This window comes from Parasteatoda tepidariorum, chromosome 4 (genome assembly GCF_982258835.1).
Source record: "Parasteatoda tepidariorum strain Cologne lab strain chromosome 4, Ptep-v5.0, whole genome shotgun sequence".
NCBI lineage: Eukaryota > Metazoa > Arthropoda > Arachnida > Araneae > Theridiidae > Parasteatoda > Parasteatoda tepidariorum.
In genome coordinates, this window is record NC_141758.1 from 54,350,636 (window position 1) to 54,375,949 (window position 25,314).

Here is a 25,314-nt window from a genome sequence, read left to right on the forward strand (position 1 = left end):
TAATAATTGCGATTATTGGAAATTATCAATTTTTAAAAAAGTTTAATAACTTCTAAAATATTTTATTTATTTGTTAGTTCTTAACAAATAAATTCTCTAAGGTAAGATGGTATATATAGTTTAAAATTATAGCTTAGCTTCAAATGTAAGGCATTTAAATTGCAACTTTTTTTTATTTTCCTTAGCGAAAGAGCTTCGAAAAACCATGTTAACAGTAATGAATAACTTTTGCAAACCCATAACAGTTATAAAAATAGTATATTACATACAAAAAAGCCTAATTTCTGTTATTTACTTTAACAACAAGGGGTAGCCTTCGGGAAAAAGTATAAATATATAATTTTGCTTCAATTAAAAAATTTAAACACACTTTAAAATATACTTAATACTTTCAATAGATTTGTTAAAAAAACAATTACGCAGTAAGCTTTTAAATAAAGGCAGCAATATAAATTTGCGAAAAATCAGAATTGCTTTTACGGTAAACGAAACAATGTAAAAATTCAATTGAAGGATTTCAAAACCCTTCAAACTGATGATGCGTTTTTAGTTAACAATGGCCTTTTTTAAACAAAAGGTGTGTTTAAATTATATTGACATGTATTTTTCGATAAAAACCCGTTAAGTCTACAAAACATGAAAAGGCTTTAACGATAACGATTATCCAATGAAGAGATTAAAATGAAAAGTAAATAAAAAATCTTATCAAAATTAATAAATAGTACTTTTTTTTGTTTTGATTTCTCTCTTTAACTGTCTCCTAACACCATGGCGTTTCTCAGGGTTTTGTGCATTTGTATGACTTTAAATTTTGGATTTTCCTATGGTAAATATATTTTTTTCAAAACGTTCTCCGTGATTATACTAATGCGTGATCATATTTCGCATTTAATTCGTGCTTTATGTAATATGCTCTGATAGTTATAAATATTGCAGAATCTATTGTCCCTTTATTTTTAGCGACAGTGCTTTTAATTTTCTTACGCTGCAGTTTTCTCAAGGAAAGTATTTTCAAAATTTTAACACCCGTAATCCGAATATAAGCTAATTTGATAGACCTGAAAATATTTTTAATTTACAAATGTATTTTTATACTTACCTTTCCCCAAAACGTAAATGATATTTTTTTCCGTTAATTGCATGAAAAATTATTTTTTTAAGTCAAATAAACTTTTGAATTAAGTTATGTGTTTCAAACAAGTCTGTTTATTTACAGAAGAGGGTCATAATAATTTGAATACTGGTGGTTTAATTTTGTAGATCTAATATTTTTTTCGCTGTATTGTGAAAAAATGTTAGTACACTGTGAAATTTTTCCATTTTTTTTTCTATTTATAATACTTTTAGGAAGAAACTTAAATTTTGAGTTTGTTTAGGTAATAGTAGTTTAAAATTTTTTAATTTTTCGATGAAAATCAGCATCTTTGCAAATTTATAAACATAGTTAATGTTCTATTTACATATTTAAAGCTTTATTTACATGTATCAACAAATTTTAAATTTAATTACATATTTAATGTTTTTCTAACTTTGACTGATGGTTTTCGACAATTTATAGCAGAAAATTGATTAGATTAAAAAAGTGATTCTTGTCGTAAACTTATGAAAGGTGGCATAACTATCTGCTAAAGATCTTTTCTTATATTCAGAAGTATTTCACCATAAGCATCATTAAGTTTCAATTCAAAATTGCTTCGACAGATGGCGCTGCCACTTTTTTTCCTTTTAGAAAATTATTCATTTTTAAACTGTTTGAGGCAACGCTTTTAGTTATTAATAATAAATTCCAAATCAACCTAATATGTTAAATTTAATGTTAAAATTTATAAAATTTATTGCCTAAAGTTTACTGTTCAATAACGATTAAAAATTTACTCAACTCACTAATTTTAAACATTAAAAAAATTTATGATCTTTTATGCTTGGTTTTAGCAAGAAAAAATTTAGTTGGTTTAAAACATTGTATCGTTCTGTATATTAACCTGAGTAATTAAATTGGAAGTTAGGTCAAGCCTGGCAAATGGTTGAACGAGTTTTGTGTTTCGTCACATGAATTTTAAATTGATGTCAAAACAGAAATCCAATGCCCACTTACTAATGCAGATCCGGCCGGGAAAAAACTAGCCGCCAAAAATTGGAATTTATTTATTAAAGAGCAATTATAGTAACAGAAAACTTAGCAGAATTAAAGTATTGTTTTATGTTTTTTGTTACCTTGCGTATTATTTTGGGTGATTAATATTATTTCAATTTTCCTTTTTTCTTTTTATAAACAACCAATAATTCTCCTTAATAAACCAAAGCAAAACTTGTTTTAAACTTGGAAATCTTTTCTAATAACATTGTGTCATTTATTGTGTCTGGTTTAACAATCATATTATGTTTTAATTCAGATAAAAAGGATTTTACTTCCTCAATGTTAACCTATTGCAGAAATATATTCATAGTGAATTTTGAGAACGTATTTTCCTCATTCCTTCAATAACTAATTAATAATGGAATAATTTTTGCTTTATTCATTGAGTTGTGTTCCATTGAAACCATTTTCAAATTTTCATCATATTACATTTTAATTCTGACAGAGAAGGATTTTATTTTCTCAATGTTAACCCTACGCTGAATTCCAGCAATACATCTGTGAATGAAATTTCTGAACGTTCAGTAACTAAATAATAAGGTATTGTTTTTATTTTCTATTATACATTGAGTTGTGTTCTATTTCACCTAATTACTAAATTTTCATTAACTTATTACGTTTTAATTCAGACAGAAAACAATTTTACCTTTTCAATATTGACCCCGCGGTGAAATTTATGAATGTAATTTCCTAATTCATTCAGTAACTAATTAATAATGAAATGTTTTTTGTTTTATTTTATTTATTGAAGTGTATTCGATATAACCTAGATATCGAATTTTAAATTTTTTACTTTTTCAGACATCCTGTTTTGAAAACATTGATATCTTTAAAAAGTAAACTTTGGCAACTAAGTTCAATAAAACACATTTCCTTAAATGAAATGTTACAAAAAATGTTTCGAGACAATAATTTGTAGCTGAATGAATATTCATATTCGTATATACAAGGTGGTGGAAATATTTTTTTTTTGTCTTAAGAAGATCCTTAATTAGCACGAAAATGCCATATTCTTCTGTCATCAAAACTAATGTTTCTTTTTGAATATCAAAACAAATAGAATATTGTTTGAGTGTTATATTTAGAATTTGTCACTATGATGCATCAGTTATAATTAAGATGCGTTTTAAACATAATATGTAATATTTTCTGCATTGCCCATAGCAATTACCATTGGACTTTTCATGAATTTTGTATTTATGATGCTATTCAAAAGTGCCTTGATGTACTAACAATGGTGAGGAAATTTTCTTTGTAAAAGACGAATGATATATAAATAATTCATTTTCATTATTTAAAGAGATATTTACGTAAGATTACAACTAACAGTTTTTTCTCTCTCTATTTTTCGAAGCAAGAGGCGGACGAATATGACGCGTTTACAGAATTTTTAGTGATCGCAGTCAACAATCGATTGCTCTTTTTTAAACTTATAAGAATTATTTAAAATCGCAGTTTAGAGAACTACATTATGAAGAAATGTTTCGTTTTGGAACTTTATTAACGCTTACAACCTTTCATGTTGGAAGCTCCTTCAGCTTTTTTAAATGTAAATAAACGAACTTTTTAGATCTACCGAACGCAGAATTTAAATATTTATTTTTTTCAGTTTAAGTATCAGATCATTCGATAAATTTCTAAAGTGCAATTGGCGTCGGATATATGTGGACTTTCTGAAAAATGAAATTCTGAATTATCTACATTCGCTCATTCTTTCGTGTTATTAATATTGAAAGCATTATCGAAAGTGTTATTAATATTGGATTGATCACCAGACGTAAACCTTTCTATGGCTTTTAAAAAGATTTAAGTTATTTAAACTTCCTGCATGAAGTATTATTTTTAAAGAAGATAATTTCAAAGGAATGGGGTAAGTGACAGTTATTGCAATTAAATGACATGCAATCTAATATTGGAGATTTAGGATCTGAGGTAGATATTTGCTTTAATATTTTTTTTATAGTGTAGATTTTAAGACTACTGATATGGTGTAGATCAGGGATTCCTAACTTTCTGCACTAACGAGATTTAAAATTATCTCACGGCTTCTCAGGCATATTGTATTTGTCTGAGGCTTAATAGGTATTGTATTTGTACATACTTTAAAGTAATGTTTATAAGACTTAAAACTGAAATTATGAAATTAAATGGCAATAACTTAATACAAATCATTTCTTAAATTCAGTTAAGTACTTTAATAGTAATTTATAAGAAGGTGATATATAGTTACGATAAAGTTTTATTTATATAAGAAAAAAATCTAAGCAAAAAGAAATTAACATTCACTATTGTAGTTTGTTTAAAGTCATTTGTATTGCAGGTATCGTTATTTTTTTAAAAACTCATTACATAGCTTCTCAAAACTTGTTTAGCCTGATCTACCTACTAGAATTATTCATTTTCTTGAAAAAATTGATACTTAAAAATACAACTGCTTAAAACTCATCTGCGCACGATATGAAGTAGCGAAAGGAATCAAAACTCTTCACAACCTTTTTTTCTTTTTAAGAACATAAAATTAAGAGTTTATCGATGTTTGCTTCTCTTTTATAACTCTAGAACAGTTATTGCTAGCGTCGAGGAATTTGGACAGCGACCTAGAGAGGCAATTCAAAATTTAAATTACATCGTACGGGAGAGACGTTCGGAAAATTGATGTTTTATAATTTTATATTTAACAACTGGCGATGAGCAGCAGACCCAATTCTGAGTTTACAGCTATCAATGTCAAGCTCCTTAGTCTTGTAATTTTGAAACTAAATCCAAAAGACACGAAAACTTTGGCAGAAACATCAGGACTAACTAAGTTTCATGGAGGATTTTTTGATGGAACTAAACCTCATTTGCACTAAATGGAGTTGAAAATCACGAAAACCTCCCTTTCTTAGACCGACGGCAAGGGGATTCTAAACCGTTGTCCGTCTATCACTGAGGATATTTTACACCTACACTGCGGTCTGGGTGAGCCGGGAGCAGATCTCATATCAACCAGCCACCACTGAGATTCGAACTTGGGTGACCTCATTTGGAGCAAACGCTGCATCTCCAGAGCCACCACTCATTGGACAAACATTAGCGAATGTTATTAATTTAACTGTAGATGAAACTCTTTTTCCCCATACACTTAACAGATAAAACCAGTAATGTTTGGACGCTTACAGCTCTGTTTGATAAAAAAAGAAAGCCTATTGCAGGTTCTTTAATAATTAATTATTTTTGTTTCGCTATGTCAAGATAGGTGAAGGATCCACGTGTAAGCTACGTCCCCAAATGAGTATTCCTAAAGTTATCTGAAACCACGTATTTATTTTGTTTACAGTTACGGTTTTGAAAAGTGTTTCTACAAAAATAAATGATTCCAAATTAATTACAGTTGAAATAAAATAATAAGTTTTGTAGTATGAGTAGTAAAGGGCAAAATTACAGGAGAAAAGGTACTTATTTGCTTCAGGAGACTAAGGTTACGATGGACTGGACATATAATTAGAGCTAAAGACGATAAGGCCACCAAAAATGTTTTTATAGCAATACCAACTAGCACTCAAAAAAGAATGCGGTCTGAATTTAGGTGCTTGAACTGTTTCATTAATAATCTAAAAACATTAAAAATATCTACGTGGAGAGACAAAGTCAAAGATAGGGTCCCGTGTATCAACGCCTAAAGAAGGCCAGGGCTCATCCTTGGTTGTTGTCCAACTAAAGAGGAAAGGAAGACGTTTCTAAATACACGTTTTGTCTCGCTTTTGTTCACGCTTTCGTAACTCTTATTAATGATGATTTATTGATTATTTAATTTCTCCTTCTCATACGAAGAACGGGTCTTAAGTCTTTAATGCATCTAGAAATATATCACCTCTACATTACCATGGCATATACTTTGGAAGTCCCTGGTGTAGATTATATCAGTAATTCTAACGATTTAACAGCACAATGTCACTTTTAATATTATTCATTTCACGCTAATGATCGCCCGCTTCAAAGTACCAAACATTGCTACTGCAATTAATCTTTCGTTTGTTTCTTATTAACACTAGATTGCCTAAGGAAGTCATTTTGACTGCTTTTAATTTCAATTAGAAGAACAATGGTGTATATAATGACACAATTTCTTAGAATTTTGTACAACATATAATTATTTAATTGTTAATATTTACCAATAACTCGTTATATAACTGTAAATAATATAAAATATATTAAAAATTAATTTAAAAAAATTTTCTTCACACATTATTTATTCTTTTGCAATCCAGTCATTTTGACTGCTTTTGGGCAATATAGGTCCATACTAAATTTTCAGTCTTTCTAGTGTTAAAAGACTGCAAATTTTAGTAGCTTAAATTCTTTTCGAAGGCTTCAGAGCAACCCATTTTTAAAGAAACTGGAATGCGCTAGGACTATGAACTACATAAATACTATAGCATATTCCATTAGCATTGTTTTGCTTGCATATGATACTAGCACACATTTAGAGTCCTAATTTTGAACTTATAAAAAAATTTAAAGGAAAAGTAAAATTAAAATAAATGTCATAAAATATAAATTTGCAATATTAAAATATAAATTTGCATAAAATAAAAATATATTATTTGCAAATCTCATCAGAGAACTATTAACCTAATAATATTGCGAGGCAATTTTTTTTTTAAATATCTGGCCTTGACCTCATTTATATTGACTCTTACGCAATGTGACCCCCAATGCCTCTAACACTAACTGTTTTCAACTTTAACAACTTCAAACAGCTTAATTACTATGCAACGAATTCGCAATATATTTTTGCTTAAGGTATTACTAGTTGCAACAACTAAGTATGCCCAGAATCGTAAATTGTTGTTGGTTCTTATACGAACCAAAACAACTATAGTGTCAATAGTCAAATATGCATTAAAATTATTGTTTCTTTTAAATGGACTTGCTCTGGACTCATCCATTGTCAAAACAATCAATTACTTCATTTCTCTCATTTTCTTGTAATTAAAAAATAAGTTTATGACAGTACTAAATCATAATATTGATCAAATTTGTTACAACCTTAATACGGTATAAAGCTGGAATGTATTTAAAAGATTTTGCATCGAGTTCGTTTTGCGTTAACCGAAACGTTATCTTTATTCTTTTCCTCTTACTGTTAATAGTGGGGAAATTTTTGCGCATGCGCTGTAATGCTCAAATTAAAAAGCAAGTGACTTTCTGCAAAATCTTTCTGTTATTGATTATTTATCTTTCTTAAACTTGATTACACTACTGAATTTCAACTTGAACGGAAACATAGTACAACTTATTTAAGTTGAAGCAAATTTGCATATTAATACGGTTCAAAATACAAACATTATGGTTTAGCTTTGAAACAATTTTTCTACTATGTGAAATTACGGCTAATTATAATTTTTTTTTTCATTTGTAGCTTTTACATTTAATGAATTTTTTATGAGGGAGAAATGTATGACAGAACTAGGTTGTTTTTCTGCTGGTAAGCCATTCTTCGATTTCATGGAGCGACCAATGAGCCTCTTACCAGACGACAGAATATCAATTGATACACAGTTCTATTTATTTAATGCTTCCAGTGGAATGACACCTCTTACCTTTAGTAACTTGGATTTAAGTTTCTATGATATTGACAGCAGTGGTTTCAACCCTAAGGTTAAGACAATTTTCGTCATACCAGGTTTTATGAGCAAGTTTGCTGACTATTGGAAAATAGTAAGTGTAACCTTTCAATATTTTATTCTATTTTTTAAACGGTCACAGTTATAGTTATCCTTCTTGCTTCCGTGAAAATGACGAGGTGAGGTTTCGCCCTCTATTTCTCGCTCCCGTGAAATTTCCGGGCTGGAGATTTAAGTAGTAACGCGCCAATAAGAATAAAACTAATTCATTTCTTTTGCCTGGATAACATTTTATTTCTCATTTTACACACCAGATGGCAGTACCAAGATATTTTTAAGGTAATTGTAGATAGTTTATTTTAAACTAGATGTCAATACTAATCTATCAGAATCTACTGAAAAAAAGGCACTTTTATGACCGTTTTCTTGAAAATTAACCGATCGTTAAGGGGTTAAAGAGTTGATAATTATAGTTAAGGCAATATATAGATGTGTCTTATTTTTTTCAAATTGCGGCGATGATTGTTTTTGTCGAAATGCACTATGATTTCTGTGTCGACAATAAGATGTTTTTATGTATTGTGCTGCCATCTCGGAGATATTTATGAAAATGTTTAAGTATATATTAAGATACAATACTAAAGGGCAGTTTTACATAAAAATGTCACCTTGGAAGAAGTGTTGTTTATCACTATATTGCCCGAGGCTCATCATGGCTCTAGTATAGAATCAGGGGCCAAAAAAGGGAAAATTTTTGAAGGTGTTTTTTATAACGCCTTTCACATCCTCTTAAAATGCCTGCTGTTAGGATATTTTTGACATTGATATTGATGTTGTTTTGGTATTGATAATTTCAGTCCCGCTTCCCTTAGCAGTGATTTATTAAATTTTTGACAGTCCTTTTTAAATAAATTGTTTATGGCTATTTATTTACCAGTTAATGATTATTTATTGTACTTTATTGCTAATATATGACATTTAACATTACTTTTTGTCAAGGATTTTAAAAGAATATTCCAAGGGCCTTCATATGGGATATCCTTAATTACAATGTAACATCATGTATCACGTGTTGCTGTTCTACGTGTATGCCAACACATTGTATAGTGAAGAAGTACTGATATATTGGCTTCTGTTTTGCGGTTTTAGGCTCCTTGGCGACCTATCACATTTTTTTTTACTTCTTAAATTTGACATAACTTTAATTTACTTGATAATACTAGAAAAGGAAATGTTATCAATATCCTGAACAATCTTTTATTTAATTTTTTTATTTTATGGAATTTTTTTCTTAAAAGATGTCTATACCACAAAAGAACTTTTTCATCGCAAATTCTGTTTAATCTCCATAACTAATTTAAAATTTTAAATATAGAAAAAAATTAATTCTGCCAAACTTAGAGGAAACCCCGAGGTTTCACTTGTTAAAAAAAATCAAAATATCAAAATGCAAGCAAATTATTGGAAGACAATTTCCCGATTGCGTAATCTTAAGTTATCCTGTAATAATTTGTTTTCATTTTGATTTTTTGAAAATTTCTTTTCAGTATTTATAACTTCATGGCTCACTTTAACTTTGCCTGAACTCTACTTTTTCAATACTTTAAATTTTATATTATTTATAGTGGTGAAAGAGAATTTGTGATGAAATGTTCCTCCGTTGTTAAACCATCCTCTTAAATTATCATTACTATTGAAAAGTAGTTTTCTATATTTGGGAACTATAAATTGTTGGTAATCACGCACTTATATGAATAAAAGGTAGCAGAGATAAATATTGCTCATCTTTGTCTTGCGCATGTTCACTTGTGTTGTTTTCACTTTATATTCTACAATAGTGCAGGAATACCTAGTGTTACTTACTCAATGAATTGAGGCATAATAATTCAGTAAAAAGTTCATATTGCCTTTTAAAATACGAGTTTATTGTTAAATAAGCATAAGTAAGTATAAGTACATTAGCATGTATAAGTGGGTGAGTTAGTGCTCTTAACAAGATGGAGGATAGTGAAGTGAAACTTATTAAAAGTTAAACATTACATAATTAAACAGCGCCATCTAGTGGTTAAAATAATAAATAGTGAATCATTGAATTGGAAGATTAGTGAAGAAATATCTATTTTATAACATAAATTTTCCTATCAAGCAATCTTTTTATTTTTTAAACTAAAGTAAAAAATTGAAATTATTATTTTTTAAAAGTAAGTTCATTTATTTTAGCCTCTAGTGAAATCTTTACTAAGTATTGAACCATGCAACGTTTTCCTTGTTGACTGGCAACATGGTGATGGACCGTTGTATGAACAAGCTGTTGCCAACACTAGGGTAGTCGGGGCGGAAATTGCTCTGTTCCTAAACAAGTTGAAGGTAAGTCTTATAAATCTCATTCGCCTTAAAAATATATACATAGGAAATAACGGTCGATATGTTTCATGCTCTCAAAAAAAAAGCAGGTGCCCATTTTCAAGACTTGCTAGACGGGAATGAAAAGAAACAAGAGTGATTTGAAATATAAAACGTAAAGTTTCTAACGAAAAATGGAAAAGTAAAGGTAAAACTAGAAAAACCACGGTAACCGACAGGAGCAAATCAGGGTAAAATGTATTTCCATGCTCTATAGAGAGATGGTGAGGAACTAATGTCGTTAACAAGGGAATCAGCATTCATAGGAATGAAACAAGATTCCAGAGAATCAAGATGTGTTGATGTGACTGGAGTGGAAATATTGGGTGCCCATTTTTGAGAGTTTGAAGCATGTCAACTGTTACTTCCTATTTATATATTTTTGAAATGAATGAGGTTTTCAGTTGAGTAATATCTTACCAGTTCATTTTTTGTGGAGATTATTTATGTAGCCCTGTCTCATATTGTATAATACAGCATTCCGGATATACCCCGTTGTGGGTTAAACGGATGAAAAGGCACTACTATTTCGTAACCAATACGTGATTGTGGAGGATAGTATTGCGTACGTCTCAATAGTGTACTGTATTGAAGTAAACAATGGTTAACGTACTATTTATCAAGTAGTGTTTAAGGCAGGAGGTTACTTTATGTTTTACAACAAATAATTTAATGTGCATTTTAAATTTTACTTCATAATAAAGATTAATCTCTACCGATTCTAAAACAATTCTTTTAAATTGCATTATAAGTATTTTTTTAAATCTTTTTTCTTTCTATGCTAAACAATTGTAAGTGTTGCTGACGCCGTTTTGGGTGTTCAATTTAACGCTACATTTTGTTTTCCCGAGAAAAAAACTTCAAGACTTAGAAAACTGAAATTACGAAGACATGTTGAAAAATGCAGAAGGAATGCAATGGAATAAAAAAATTAATTTTCGTTAATTAGTTCGAAAATTGTTGATTGTTAAACATGTTTGGGGAAAATACCACACGTGATGATCTATAGGCAACAGGAATGCAACTACAGTGTTGAAATTTGGTATGCTGAAAAGGCCATATCTATTTATGAACTTAACACGCATTTTTTTTCTCTGAAATTTAATTTTTTTTTGAAAGCTGCAGCAATTCTAAGTGTTTTCTTTTGCGAATTTTTTGCTTTTATACACAAAATGTAGAAGGAATACAATGGAATAACAATGGAATTAACTTTCGTTAATTTGTTCGAGAATTAACTGTTAAACTTGTAGGGAAAAAATAATATGTTTTGCAGATCTGTAGCGTGCGGAAATGCAACAAAGGAGTTAAAATTTAACTTGCTGAGTATTATATTTATGAGCTTTACACGAAACTCCAATTTGTTTAAAAAATACAAGTTAAAGTGTTTTTTTGTATTTCAGATTTTTTTCTTCAGTTTTTTTTGTTTTAAATATTCAATATTAAATCCATTGTAGTAGAAATTTTTTTTTTCTCCACAAGATACGTCACTTCTACAAATTGCTACTCTTTTTTTTCCCTTAGGAAAAATATGAATTTTCTTTTGAATCTGTTCACCTTATTGGACATAGTTTGGGGTCACACATTGCTGGCTATGCTGGAAAACTACTTCATAAAATTGGCAGAATAACAGGTCAATAATTTGAATGATATTTGTATATATCCAGGACTGATTATGGTTTTAATTAGCATTGCAATAGATGTAAAAGCTTTAAAAACTCAAAAAAATATTTTAAAAATTGTTAAATTTGCTTTAAATTTTGTATTTTGCTGTCATGCGCATAAAGTTAATGTAATAGAAAAAAAATTCTATTAGCATTTTGTATAAAATTTCATTAATAAATGTATAATTATATAATATAAAAATAATTAATCATACATTTAACAAGGCAGCTGTAAAAATATAATCACTGGAAGATTTCCGTATCGTGATCTGTGCCAGAATAATTGCTAAGTGTCGGCAATTTTCAGGCTGGCAAAAAAAAGGGGATTAACTTTAACATGCATTTTTTTAATTTGCAAGTTTAAAATATTTTTGGCGCCTTGGCGATTGTATTTGGCATGACAGATCACTAAAACGTAAATATCCCCATAATCATTGAACATTGATTACTATTATAATGACATAAATACTAAGTACATTTTCATGGTGGTTTGTTGGTTATCATAATGGCATAACCACATTTTTCTCTTAAAGTAAATTCTATTAGTTGTCTGATGTCTACTATAATAGAATAAATGCATTTTTCTCTTTTTCGTAGCTCTGGATCCTGCCGGCCCATATTTTACAAATGTGGAACCTATTGTGAGATTGGACAAATCTGATGCATTATTCGTAGATGCTATTCATACTAATGCCGCCCCAAATCGTTTTCAAGGTTGTATCATATTTCTTATTGAACTAAAAAAAAAAGAAAAGATAAGGAATAAAATAAGAAATGAAATCAAATACCTATCTGACGCACTATCAAAATTTTGAATTACTTTATGTTTCAGAAGCATTTTTTGTTCTTATTTGCTATCATCCAAAAATGCTTAAATTTATTTTCAAAAAGTTTCAAAGTGTTTCAATATAATGAAAATATTGCGTTCTCCTCTATTTGCTCGAGAGAAAACCTTAAAAAAAAAAAAAAAAAAAAAGATGGACTAAGGTATAGTTATAAGAAAATAATTCTTGCTTTTTATCATATTTAACTCATGATTTATGCATGAATGGTTATGCATCATAATTATGCATACATCATTCTCAAAATTTTTTTTGCCACATATGGAGATCAACTGCTGCACGTGACAATAATTAAATTATAGATGGATAAGAGAGAACTTTTTTTTTTCTTCTTTCTGTTACCGTTAATGAACAGCCGATCCAATTTTCGGGTTTACGACTATTAATGTTAAACTCCGTAGCCTTGTAATTTTGAACCCAATCTAGAAGACAAGGAAACTCATGTATCAAGTATTTTATTTTATTTTTTATTTTATATCCGTAGTCGAACTGCAGACTCAATTTTTGGGTTTACGACTACTAATGTTCAAATACGTAGCCTTCTTATTTTTGAACCAATCCAGAAGACAAGGAAACTCCTGGATCAGTACCCCCAGAGGTATTGATTTGTTATGGGAACATGGAGGACTTTGCGACTCGACAGATTTAACGTGCATCAGTCACCATTTACGTCAACGGGGATCGAACCCATGAACTCTTTACCATAGGCATAGTGCCCTACCAACCAAGCTATCCCGGCCATGCATCAAGTATTGGGAGAAATTTACCTTCGAAGAAGATTTTTTGATGGAACTATATGGAAAGGAAAAATTGCGTAAACCTCCCACGGTTAGCCTGACTGCCAGAAGACTCTAACCCATGGTCCGTCTGTCACTGAGGATATTTTGCGTCAGTCCAGTGGTCGGTTTGAGCTGGATGCGGAATTCGAATAACAGGTATTACTGGGATCGAACCCGGGTCACCTCGTTGGGAGGATAGCGCTCTATCCCCTGCTCGAAGCACTGCTCGAACTTTTTATTTTAATAAAATAGGTAGGAATGAATTTTTTCTTATAGCAAAATACGTAAGGTGAGTAAAATATCCCATTGATGAAAACTGAAACATCCGCCAATGTAGGCATCGAAAATTATTGTTGTAGAAAATTTATTATAAAAATAAAATAAAATAAATAAATAAATAAATAAATAAATAAATAAATAAATAATAATAATAATAATAATAATAATAATAATAATAATAATAATAGTTGTTGTTCCTGCTGTTTTGCAAAATTTGTGAAATGTCAAAACTTTAATGCATGTTATAAATTTTTGCAGGCTTAGATTCAATATACATTTTACACTAAAAATTAAGTTAAATAACTTTTATGTAATTTTTGATAATAAATATGAACAAATTTTCTTAAAATTTAAATATTTAAGAGCATTTAAAATTAACCTTTGAAATTTTAAAAGAACATTTTTCTTTTGAAATACATATTTAAACATAACTTTTTTATTCTTAAATTAAGTTATTGTTGAATTAAATACTTGCAATCATTCTTTTTTTTTTTTTTTTTTGTTAAAGTATTGTTTCCAATGAAAATCAGAACAACGGATAATTTCAAAAATCTTTTGTACGCAAAAATGTATACAAGAAAAGCAATGAATAATTTAATTTTAATTCTTTCCAAAAAAATTTCTAGAAAAAGTGTAATCGAAACTTTATAAGTTATAATGAATAGTTAATAATGTTCATAATGTCTTGTATGTTCAAAATTCAGTTTGCATTTGTCTCCCATTATCTTCGAGAGATGGCAGCACTAAAACGATTTTGGTAAGATTTATAAGACTGAGTTTTGTTTTTCAAGGTTTTAAAGGATATTTAGAATACATAGGAATTATATACATAAGATTTCGAATTTTTATTTCAAGTATTATAAAGCGTATAAGTTGAAAATACATTAAAAAATTTACGCATAATTCGATTATAAGAGCGTTTTAAATTTAAATGAATAAACTAAAATTAGAACACTATATTTTGCTCTATAACTATAACTAATCATTCACTTGGACTACGAATTCAATATGTGTATATTTTTACTTTTTTTTCTAATCTATATTTTACAAAACGCTCACCGGGATTTCGAATTCAATAAAATTTTTTGCATTCCCAATTATGAGCTAAAACAAACTGAGCTATAAACAGGGCAGAAATATAAAAATGCGAAGTGAACAGTTGATATAAACAGAAAAACAAATCGTTTATTTCAGTATTAATTTTCAGAAGTTGAATGATAAATTAAAATAATTTAAAACGATAATTTAAAGAGATGTTTTAATGAAACAGTAAAAGAACATTAATCAACAGAAACCGACCTAAAAGTGCCAGTTTAGTCTTTAGGCGCTTTTTTTAAATAATGCCAAACTTCTGTTTTTCACTACTTTTGATCCTCTCCCTCCCTTTGTCACAAAGTGAGACAGTTTACCACTCAGTTCTACCTCTTGTCACATATGTCACGCTTTTCTACAAAAATATACGCTTGCTGTTCAGAAACGGAGTACCATGTTATTGATCATGTTTCAAACCTTATTTTTTTTAAAAGTTTAACTACGTTGGCATTTGTGAAAAAAAAATAAGGATTGTAAGTGAGCAGATTTTGTATAAAATAATATTAAAATTTACAAAAAAAAGAAGAAAAAGAATACGCATATATTTTTAAAGTCAGCGTAGGAGAAAAATATAGTAGATTAAATAGTTGATTTTCCGCGGTTTTATTTTTACCAAAATATGTAATGTCACATTCTTTGTTGCCTGTCTTCCTCCTCCCTGTCACAAACTGTCACTATCGTTTATCGGAATCAAATGTAGGTAAAGCACGCACGTTTTTCTTCAAATGATCCGATTTTATTTGTTGCTGTGTATCTAAAAAATAACTATCTTTTATTTTCCATGTATTTAAAAAAAATTTAAGCTCTAAAAATAAGCACGAAAATAAAAGTTTTATATAATTCCTTCTCATGTTTGGTTATATATTTGTAATTTTATGATGTTGCATTTTTTACATTATAATGAGGTTGAAAGACTTAAACAATCATAAAAGTTTTATTGAAAATTTTTATATATTAATTATATTCTTTAATAAAAAAATAATATGTAAATTATAATAGTGGTTTGATAAGAAGGCAAATAAAGGCCCTTATGTATTTCAAACAGAACTCGATCCAACTTCTGTTTTCTGCTTGATTGAATAATCAAAAGTCTGTTCCCTGATTCAACTGAAACGTTTTTTGAAACGTGATAGAGCGGCTTCAAAGAAAAAATTTGATAAAACTAATTTAAAAAAATAATAATCTAAAATGATTATTCTAAATGAAACTAATATTTTAATTCGGTTTAAAAAAAATGTTTCCAAAAAGAAATCGCAGCAGAACACAAACAAACAACTGCTCACTCAAGCTCAAAACATTGATTGAGCAAGAATTTCTACTTCTCGGACGAACGATATCGGACAAGTGAAAAAACAATTGCTTAAACAATCCGGCAATGACGTTATCGTTCGCACATTTGTTGCCCGATTTTATCGGTATCATGTTGTACAATGAAAAAGAGCTCTGAGGAAGAGATCTTAGTAAAAAAGCGCCACTAGCGGCGTATGACGACATTTCCAATCGTATGCAGTTTTAATCTTGTGGATGTGCCATACCATTTCCTGTCGCCATCTCTAGCATTTCCTGCACCTATCATTGCCTGTCGCAAGATTCATGCGACACCTTGCTACATATAACTTATTAGCATTTGTACATTTCGACAAAAAATAAGCAAAAAAGGTTTTTTCTTATTTTATTAAGAAAGAGCTTTGAGGCAGAAACCGATTGCAGATTTGAAACCAGCGATATGAAAGTATCAAAGATCTTTTAAGTTTTTTTTTTAGAAGGTTCCGGTCAATTTGCGAATAATGTGCTATTTTTCTTCTGTGAATTTCTGTGACTTCGCAAAAGTTTAGCCTATCTAATGCCATTGCTGTCTATTTTGAAAACGGCGCAAAACTTTCATATGTAGGAAAAGCCTCAGCTTTAGAAAAATGAAAAGCGTTTGTGGTCTAATTTTTTAATGTTTAAAAACTTACCCCAATGCTGCTTTATCTAGGCTCAAACAAAATTTGAAAAAACTGAGAATAAGGCCGTTATTTTGATATTGCCGCTGTGACATATAACGGCCAAAATTCTAAAAAGATATAAGGCGGAAATATATAATACATTCATTGAAATGATTTATTTTCGGATCATGACATTTTATATAATTGATATATTTGTACTTTATAAATTTTTTTTTATACCTCAATAGTTAACTAAGCAGATTTTTATATATTTATTTATTTAGTTTAAAAGTAGTAAAAAAGTATATGAAACTTTTAAACATGAGCACAAAATCGAAAACTTCTTTTGGCTAATGAGTCCATATTGAACCCGAGCTGCAAGAATTCAAAATAATTGTGCAACACTGGTTTTTCAGTTTTAACTTCCTTCTTATGGGAGTGGATTGTTCCATATGCTTTGTAGGTGAATAAAAGTAGTGGTTTTTGTCGGAAATATTTCTGAAATAGATACGTTAGACAGAATTTAACTTGCAGCCAGAATTTAAAAATAAAAAACAGGACATTACCTAGTAATAAATTGCATTCAGCAGCATTTCGATGCCTCAAGTTTAACATGATTTTTAAAAATAATCTTATATTATAATATTTACATATTTCTCTTTAATAGTTAAAATAGTTTTGTTTGAATTTTTTTCCTTTGAGGTGTATTTTAATAAAGAATTTCTTACAAATTTAATAAGAAGTATCTTTGGTAAATGTAATACGGAGAAATGGCTCTTAACCTTAATAACATCAATCAGTGTAAAAATACAGGGCAAGGAACCTTTATCTAAAAAAAAAAAAAAAAAAAAAAAACCAAAACAGTGTGGTGAATACCGGGTGAGTATGAATCAGGAATGGTTATTTATCTCCAAAAAAGCATTTGGAGTTTGAGGCATTTCCCGCTTTTCTCCACTTGCAAAAGATATGAAACAATCCACTATAATAGCGAGAGAGTTTTGATTTGAAAAGTCAGATTTAGGATGCGAAATAATAAAGCAGTGTGAAACAAAAGACGCCAGTTGTTTTACATTTGGCGTTGAATTCGTTAGAGCGTATTATACCGCTAGACGAATTAGAAACTCACCCGAATGAATTAAAAGATATAACGAGCTTTTAACGAGCTCCTAGAAACCGCAATATTTACTCGTTACAACTGAGTGGTCGTAACAAACGGGTTCGTGGAAAAATCATAAGAGTTTATACATACTTACTAAATTATAAATATTGCATTCTATTTATTAAATTATTGTTTATTATTAATTTATTGTTTATTATTAAGTTATTGTTTATTATTAATAAATTATAATTATAGTATTTTATTTTTTGCAGTACAAAAGAAGTTTTTTGAAGAATTTGCTTTGAACTATTTCATTGTGTCTTTGTTGTCTTATTGTTTTTCGGTCATTGTTGTTTGTGTCTTTGTTGTGTAATTGTTTTTCAGTATTTGTTGCATGTGTCTTTGGTGTGTTAATGTTTTTGAAGTTATACTTCTTATGCGACTTCCAACAAGGTTGCGTTAAACGCTTAACGCTACATTTTTATTGGCCGGGAAATCACGTGGTAGGATCCAGTTTTCCCTCATTCATTTCTATATTGTTTTGGTTCTCACTAGCATAAAAATAATAAAAGTCATAAAAGTATTGTTTTTCTATAAATATTTTTCTAGTTTGTTTTGATACACATATAATTTAATAGGGTAGTATTTTTTATTTTCAAATTTAGCGGATAACAATTGTAAAAAATGAGTGAAGACAATCCCACGGACAATGCGACGGATTTAAGGTTATGTTAAAGTACGTCTCTTGTGAATATCAATTGATTGTTAGGTTTTCTCTTCTGAAATTACATTATGAAGCATTCACATACGTTATTAATGCAAATAAATTTTCCAGGGCGAGACGATGAGGCAACCACAAGCACTTCCACTGGTTCAAGAGGTAAAAATGCACAATATTACCGTGATTACAGAGCACGGAAGCGAGCGGAGCAGGAAAAAGAGTCGTTGAATAGAACTAGTGATCCTTCTACGACTGCTGATTCTTCTACAATTAACGTCGCAGATTGCGAAGTTTAACTTCTTCCGCGCAGTGGGACTCCACGAACTATTTTTTAGGTCTTTGTTGTTCGCGTCTTTGGTGTGTTATCGATTTTCGGTCATTGTTGTTTGTGTCTTTGTTGTGTTACTGTTCTTCAGTATTTGTTGTGTTATTGTTTTTAGGTTTTTGTTGTTCGTGTCTTTAGTGTGTTATTGTTTTTCAGTCTTCGTTGTTTGTGTCTTTGTTGTGTTACTGTTTGTACCCAAAAACACAAGGGACAACAAAAAGGAATTCGTGGACTCGAAAAAACATTAAAAAATAATTTTTTCAAGAAGGGATAGTTGAGCTGGACAGGTGAAATTAAGTAATTTTATAAATCACAAAAAAGTTAATCGCTAGAACCAGAGTTTTCTCGTTAAAAGAGATCTAAGTTCCAATAGACTTAACACTGTACCAACCAAGTATTTTCGATTTCTTCTTTAAATTTGGGTTCTTGTAATATCTGGAGTCGTGACAAACGAGTTCGACTGTATTTAGTAGGTCATAATGTGTTTTGGTCAACATTTTGTGAATGATGTAAATAGATTTATTTTTATTTCTATGGCAGGTTTCGGATTGGTTGAAAGTATAGCTCACTTAGACTTTTGGCCAAATGGTGGTCATTTGCAACCTGGTTGTCCAGATATGGGATCTTCTATTTGGACATTCATCACACATCCTACTTTAGGTAAGTGATACGCGAATCCATGCAATGCTTGCCAGAAGTAAGCAGGAATACTTTAATATTCAGAGAAATATTCTTTTAATAACCTATATAAAGTATTTTTTTTTTAAAGAAAGAAACCGGCTATTTTTATCGTACGTATAGTTTTTGTTTGGCTATGTCATACGGAGAAAAAAATACAAATGAAATTACAGTACTGTATGGTAATAACATTTCTTGTTTTTTAAAAAAAAAATCATTGAGAACACGCTCCCCCAAATATAACTGGTTTTTATATCATGCTCTAAGGCAGTGTTCCCCAATCCCCGGTCCGCGGACCGATCAAGTGGTACCGGACCGCCCATTTCATTGAAACTGAATTTAAATTCCTAGGTTTATACCCCAAATTAAAAATATCTGTGTTCCATTAAAATTTTATTTATTTAGAAAAAGGGGGCCCCGAAGGTAGTGACATAAATTTTTTAATTTTTGTAAAGTATCATTCTCCCCGATTACCCCCAGATTGAAACGTCTCATTGCAGAGAAACATGCTCAGGGTTCTCATTAATTTAACGTTCTAGTAAGTTAAAATGTTTAATTACTTTTTATTTCATTTTATTTTGAAGACATGTTTGAATACAATTAAATTAAAATTAATAAATCGAAATAATCTAAAATATGAACAATCAGCGCCCTCCCCCCAGTGGGCCGTGGTAAAATCATCAAACGTTGACAAGTCCCCGGTGATAAAAAGGTTGGGGAACACTGCTCTAAGGTGTCATGATAGAATTACCAAATTTTACCACATTTACTAAATCTTATCACATATTATCAAACTATATGTTACAATGTTTTATTTTCGGTAGAAATTACGAAGCTTTTTTGCGTTCCCATCGGACCAGAAACACGGGAAATTTCACCATATTCTGGTACTTTGGATCATATTATTTTTTCAGTGCATGTTTTTTACTTACACCTTATTATTTTCACTGTCCCAAAAAGTTCTAAAATTTAGTAAGAAAATGTAACGTGAGGACGGTACTCTAGTGCAACGAATCCCAAAAGGTGTTCTAAGTTCTGAGGAACCCTGGGTTTTACGGGGAAATATCAAGAGTTCTCCGTGAGTTATTACCTTTTTTTTTTAACCAGTAATGATTTTTGAAACCTACAATAGGTTGTATTCAACCCAAAGTCAATTATTTATTCAATAATTTGGTTAATATTTCGAAATCATTTAAGTAAAATGCCTGAAAAGAAATAAATGGCAAATTTTAAAATATATGTTCATATTTTGTTTCCAATAATTTTTCCAGCTATATTTTTTCAAATATTACTTTTCGAATTGAAAAAATAACTAAAAGGATATGCATTTACAAATAATTTTAGCAGTATTTCTCCACGAACTTTAAAATTCAAAATAAAATAACCAAATTAAATAATACTTATTATTTTACTTCGAAAATCATTCTTACATTTTATAACATTTATTTTTTAAAAACCACAATGCGGTTATTTTATTCAATTTGATTTTATGTATTTGCCAAAAACTAATAAACTAGAAGTTGTTGCAGACTTGCACATTCAACTGCCTATAAAAACTTAATTTTAATATTTTTTATTGATGAAAAATTGATACATTTTCACTCTTCACATTTTATGTTTCTAAATTAGTTTGAAAGTTTTAATTTTTTTGTTAGCATATTCATTTGTGATAATTTAATCTTTTAAAATCATTTTACCAGATAGTTTCAGGGTTCCACCAAGAGAAGTTCGATTGTTTAGGGTTCCTAAACCGAAAAAAAGCTAGAAATTGCTGCTCTAATGATATTCCTTCTTTTATTTTGTTTATTTTTTACTTTTTCTCTTCGAATTTGCATTAAACTTAGTTTAGTACACCGTTTATTTTAGTTATATTGAGTGCTTGTGTTTGACGAAACGAACTGAAACAAATCGCTTCCGTATCATTACGATCCACGTTTAATAATTTTAACGTGTGCTTGCAAAATGTTAAAAAAAATGTTTATTTACAGATGGTGCTATAAAAGTTAATTTTCACAATTTAGAAGCAAATATAGAAGATTTGAAAGTCTGCACGATAAAATATTAAACGTAGAAAAGGTTAACAGAGTTTTTCTACTTTTAAAGCTTATTTGGAAATTTATTATGATAAAATTTCTTTCTAAGTAATAATAATAATAATAACAACAACAACAACAATAATGATAATAATAATAATAATAATTTTAGAAAGTTTTCAAGCTCTCTTACCTCTTATGAATGTGGGATAATAATTTGAATTATATACATGAATCATTTTATAAAAGTTTATTAAGTATGATAAGATTGAAATAGTAAAAGTAATTTTTGTGATAAAATGTCAAAGAAATTTCTAAAATTATTTTAAAATTTTAAATTTATGAACCATTAGAGCGAGTAAGTTCTGTAATCTAAAATCTGTGTTTTATTTTCTATTTAAATAAAAAGTATTTATAAAAATTGTAGAAAATTTTATTTGTTTACTTTAGAACATTCACGAAAAAAAAGATTTATTTAAAGTCAATCAAGTCTCTCAATTTATACAGTTTTTTAATGCAGCATTATGAAAATTTGTGTTCATTATTTGATAAAAATGTAACAAGTGGAGAACTTTAAATTTATATGAAAGAATAAAAATAATTCTTATAACTATTTATAAGAAATTTCTGAAATTATGTCAGATTACGTTTTGCATTCTAAGATAATTAAAAACTGCGTGTTTTTTTTATTTTATCAAAGAAAAAAAATTCTTCAAAGAAATAATAAAAAATTAAGGTTAAAATAATAAAAGATATTAAATTTCAAATATAATTTAAAATAAATTTTTTAAACAATTTCTTTTTGAGATCAATTTATTAAAAACGAACTGAACTGAATTAGGAACTTGGTTTATTATCAGTGATATTCTTAAAATAATATTTTCCCATGTTATTGCCAACAATAGAACATGTGGCAAAGCTTTTGCTCTTCCTGACAGCTGCACTATATCTAAAAAAAATCACGTGATAGGAAATGTTATTTCACATTTGTTGAATTAACTCATTCATTTTGGCGTAGTGCACCTACGCCAAATGGCTTTTTTGACACGTCATTGGTGAATTTTTATTTTATACCTAGCTCAAAATATGCGTTAATTCCTTTTGGCGTAGATGGGTTACCGGTGTCTTTCTTGTATATATTTTTTTCTGTCGCTTTAATTTGTTACTTTTAATTTCAAGAAGAAGACGTCCCATACCCACACACGTGACCTATGACGTAATCTTTATCTGCAAAGTGGGATATAAAAGCTGAACTAAGTTTCTCTGCGTAAGTTAGAATGTTAATTGACAATTAAATACAAGTTAATTAAGCTAATTAAATACAGAGACGCGTCACACAACGAATTAATTGAAATATAATTCTTTCTCGCCTATTTCTTTTACTTAACTTAGATTTATTATTTGTTTATGCATTTTATTGTAATCATGACATATTTCCATTTTATGCAGCTGACAATTTTGATGCATAATTAGTTTGTTTATGTTCCACATTGCTTCGTGCCTGTCTATGCGTTAAGTCTATGCATAAAAATAGAGTGAAAGAATTGAAATCTTTGAAAAAGAATCTGTCTGGAAGAATTTAGAGTGTGTTACTTAAGAGAACTGATACTTAACGGGCTTGGCTTACTTGAAATACAATGGAAAAAACAGTTGGTAACGTAAACAGATGTCACGTTTCAACAAACAATCAGGATCGAGATACCCGACTTACGTCACTTGCAGGTATCCCATGACAAGAAAAAATATATTTTGGTATTTTTTAGTTACTAAAAAACATCTGTTAGATTATTTAAATTATATTTGTTTTAAAATTTCAATTCCAAAAAATGTAGTTTGAAATTTTTTTTTCAGTCATATACAAAAATGCATCAATAATTGATTTTGAAAATTAATGAACTTTCAGTGATGAATAACTGTTTCTCTAAGATCAAATATTTTGAAAAATTTGAAAAATTATTGTTTGAAAGTGAGCCATGTTTCGAAGATTTTACCTTTAAAGCAGAAAAGCGGACAAAGCTATTTATCAAAAGAGCTTAGCATTTAATTCCGTTTCTTAAACTACTGTTAGGATTATTTCATTTTAGTTGTGAATAATGATTCGTATTTTGGTTCGTCGATTTGATACGTGCCTTTTTCAAAAGTAACGTAAGTATGAAAAATTTGGGTACATTTATAGGATTCATCCTTAAAAAACATTATTTTAAAACGCATTTCTTGCTTTGTCCAAGCCCGCTTCTTTTCAGAGAAAATACGTTTTTGTGTCTTATTTCTTTACTTAAAATATTGTCTGCACTCATTAATTATCACATTTCAGGTCATCCGCTCGAACCATTAAGACTGAGTCCTAGAACGTGAAGATCCGATTATTAGATCAAAAATTATTCAGGGTGGTCCGTTTTGTTTTGCTCACTGTAGACTTTTTGGACTCAAATTTTGAGATGTGTTAAAAATAAACTATTCACTGATGAAGTGCTCTAATTAAATTTAATTTAGTTTGATTTTTAATAACAGATCTTTTCAATTTCAATTTATAGATTACGATGGTTTGCACGATCTTATGTGTAATCATGGCAGAGCTATTGATTTGTTTACGTCAAGTATAAATAATCCAGACTGTGAAATGTATGGTTTAGTTTGTGAAAACATGGAGAGTTATGTTGAAGGATTGTGTAATACAAGGACAGCTAAGCCTTTTCTCATGGGTATTCATGCAGATATTTATTCAAAATATATTGACAATTCTCGCTCATTAAATGTATATTTAAATACTACAGATGAAGTACCATTTTGTAAAAAATAAAATATATATATTGTGATACATAAATTTCAATTAATTGTTATTGTTGTAACCCGTTTAAGTATGACAATTTTTATACTGATTTATATGAGTAGCGCTTGTAAATGTGATGTGCGCTGAAAAATGTAAAAGTGATGACTAATAAAAAGCTGAAATCAAATTTATAAAAAGATTTAAAAAATAATGAAATTATCATAATTATTTTTTTTCTAGTTTATTGTCCGAAAATAATGCTACAAATATTTTTCTTTTCATCATATTTCGCAAACCAACTGACCAAGGTTAGTAAATAGTTATGGCTAGAAATGAGAAGTTAAGTTGAGAAGTTAAAAAATAATGAGAAAAATTATAACTAATTTAACTCATTATTTATCAATTTTTCACGTAACACAATTAACTCATTTCACAAAATAGTTTCTTAACTTTTTTTCTAGCCGCACGTTCCATCACGATACAATCGATATATTCCATACAATCGATACATTCGTTACAATCAGTGAATAATTTAGCAGAGGCTATTTAGCTAAGTATAATATTGCTGAGAATTATGCGAATAATGTTACCCTAAAAATGTTCAATAAAAATTTTATCAAGTGTGTTTTAATTTAAATTATTTTAAATATTTTATTTAATATTTTTCATTATTAAACTTGAAAAGATGGCTTTAAACAAATGTAAAAGTAGGCATTTAAAAATAACATTTATTTGTCGTAATGAAAGTATGGTAAGACAGTTAAGTATTAATTTTTATTAAGAAGAGCATAAATTTTAATTAAAAAAAATAAAATGAATATTAATTTATGCTTTTTTCCAATTCCATTGATAATTTAGTAATAAATAAGAAAAGCTAATAGTTAATGTTAAAAACATATTTATTAATTTATGTTGCAAATGATAAATATATATTTCTTAAAAGATTTTTATTTTATTT

The 25,314-nt window shown here is 29.0% G+C and overlaps 1 protein-coding gene across 1 annotated transcript; it reads left to right on the top strand.

Moving 5' to 3' along the window:
- Positions 1 to 721: 721 nt before the first annotated feature.
- On the top strand, positions 722 to 24,410 carry LOC107440349 (pancreatic lipase-related protein 2). Its single transcript, XM_016053254.4, has 7 exons — positions 722 to 826; positions 7,542 to 7,840; positions 9,967 to 10,113; positions 11,671 to 11,779; positions 12,408 to 12,524; positions 19,416 to 19,535; positions 24,121 to 24,410. The coding sequence occupies exons 1-7, from the start codon at positions 769 to 771 to the stop codon at positions 24,384 to 24,386; spliced, it is 1,116 nt and encodes a 371-aa protein (XP_015908740.1). The 5' UTR covers positions 722 to 768; the 3' UTR covers positions 24,387 to 24,410.
- Positions 24,411 to 25,314: the final 904 nt, after the last annotated feature.

What these genes read in the sequence shown, in the direction of transcription:
- LOC107440349 (XM_016053254.4), top strand. Translation starts at nt 769, where the DNA reads ATGGCGTTTCTCAGGGTTTTGTGCATTTGTATGACTTTAAATTTTGGA. An exon ending in TAAAATTGGCAGAATAACAG is followed by an intron (nt 11,780 to 12,407) that starts GTCAATAATTTG and finishes TCTTTTTCGTAG; the next exon opens with CTCTGGATCCTGCCGGCCCA. An exon ending in CGCCCCAAATCGTTTTCAAG is followed by an intron (nt 12,525 to 19,415) that starts GTTGTATCATAT and finishes TTTCTATGGCAG; the next exon opens with GTTTCGGATTGGTTGAAAGT.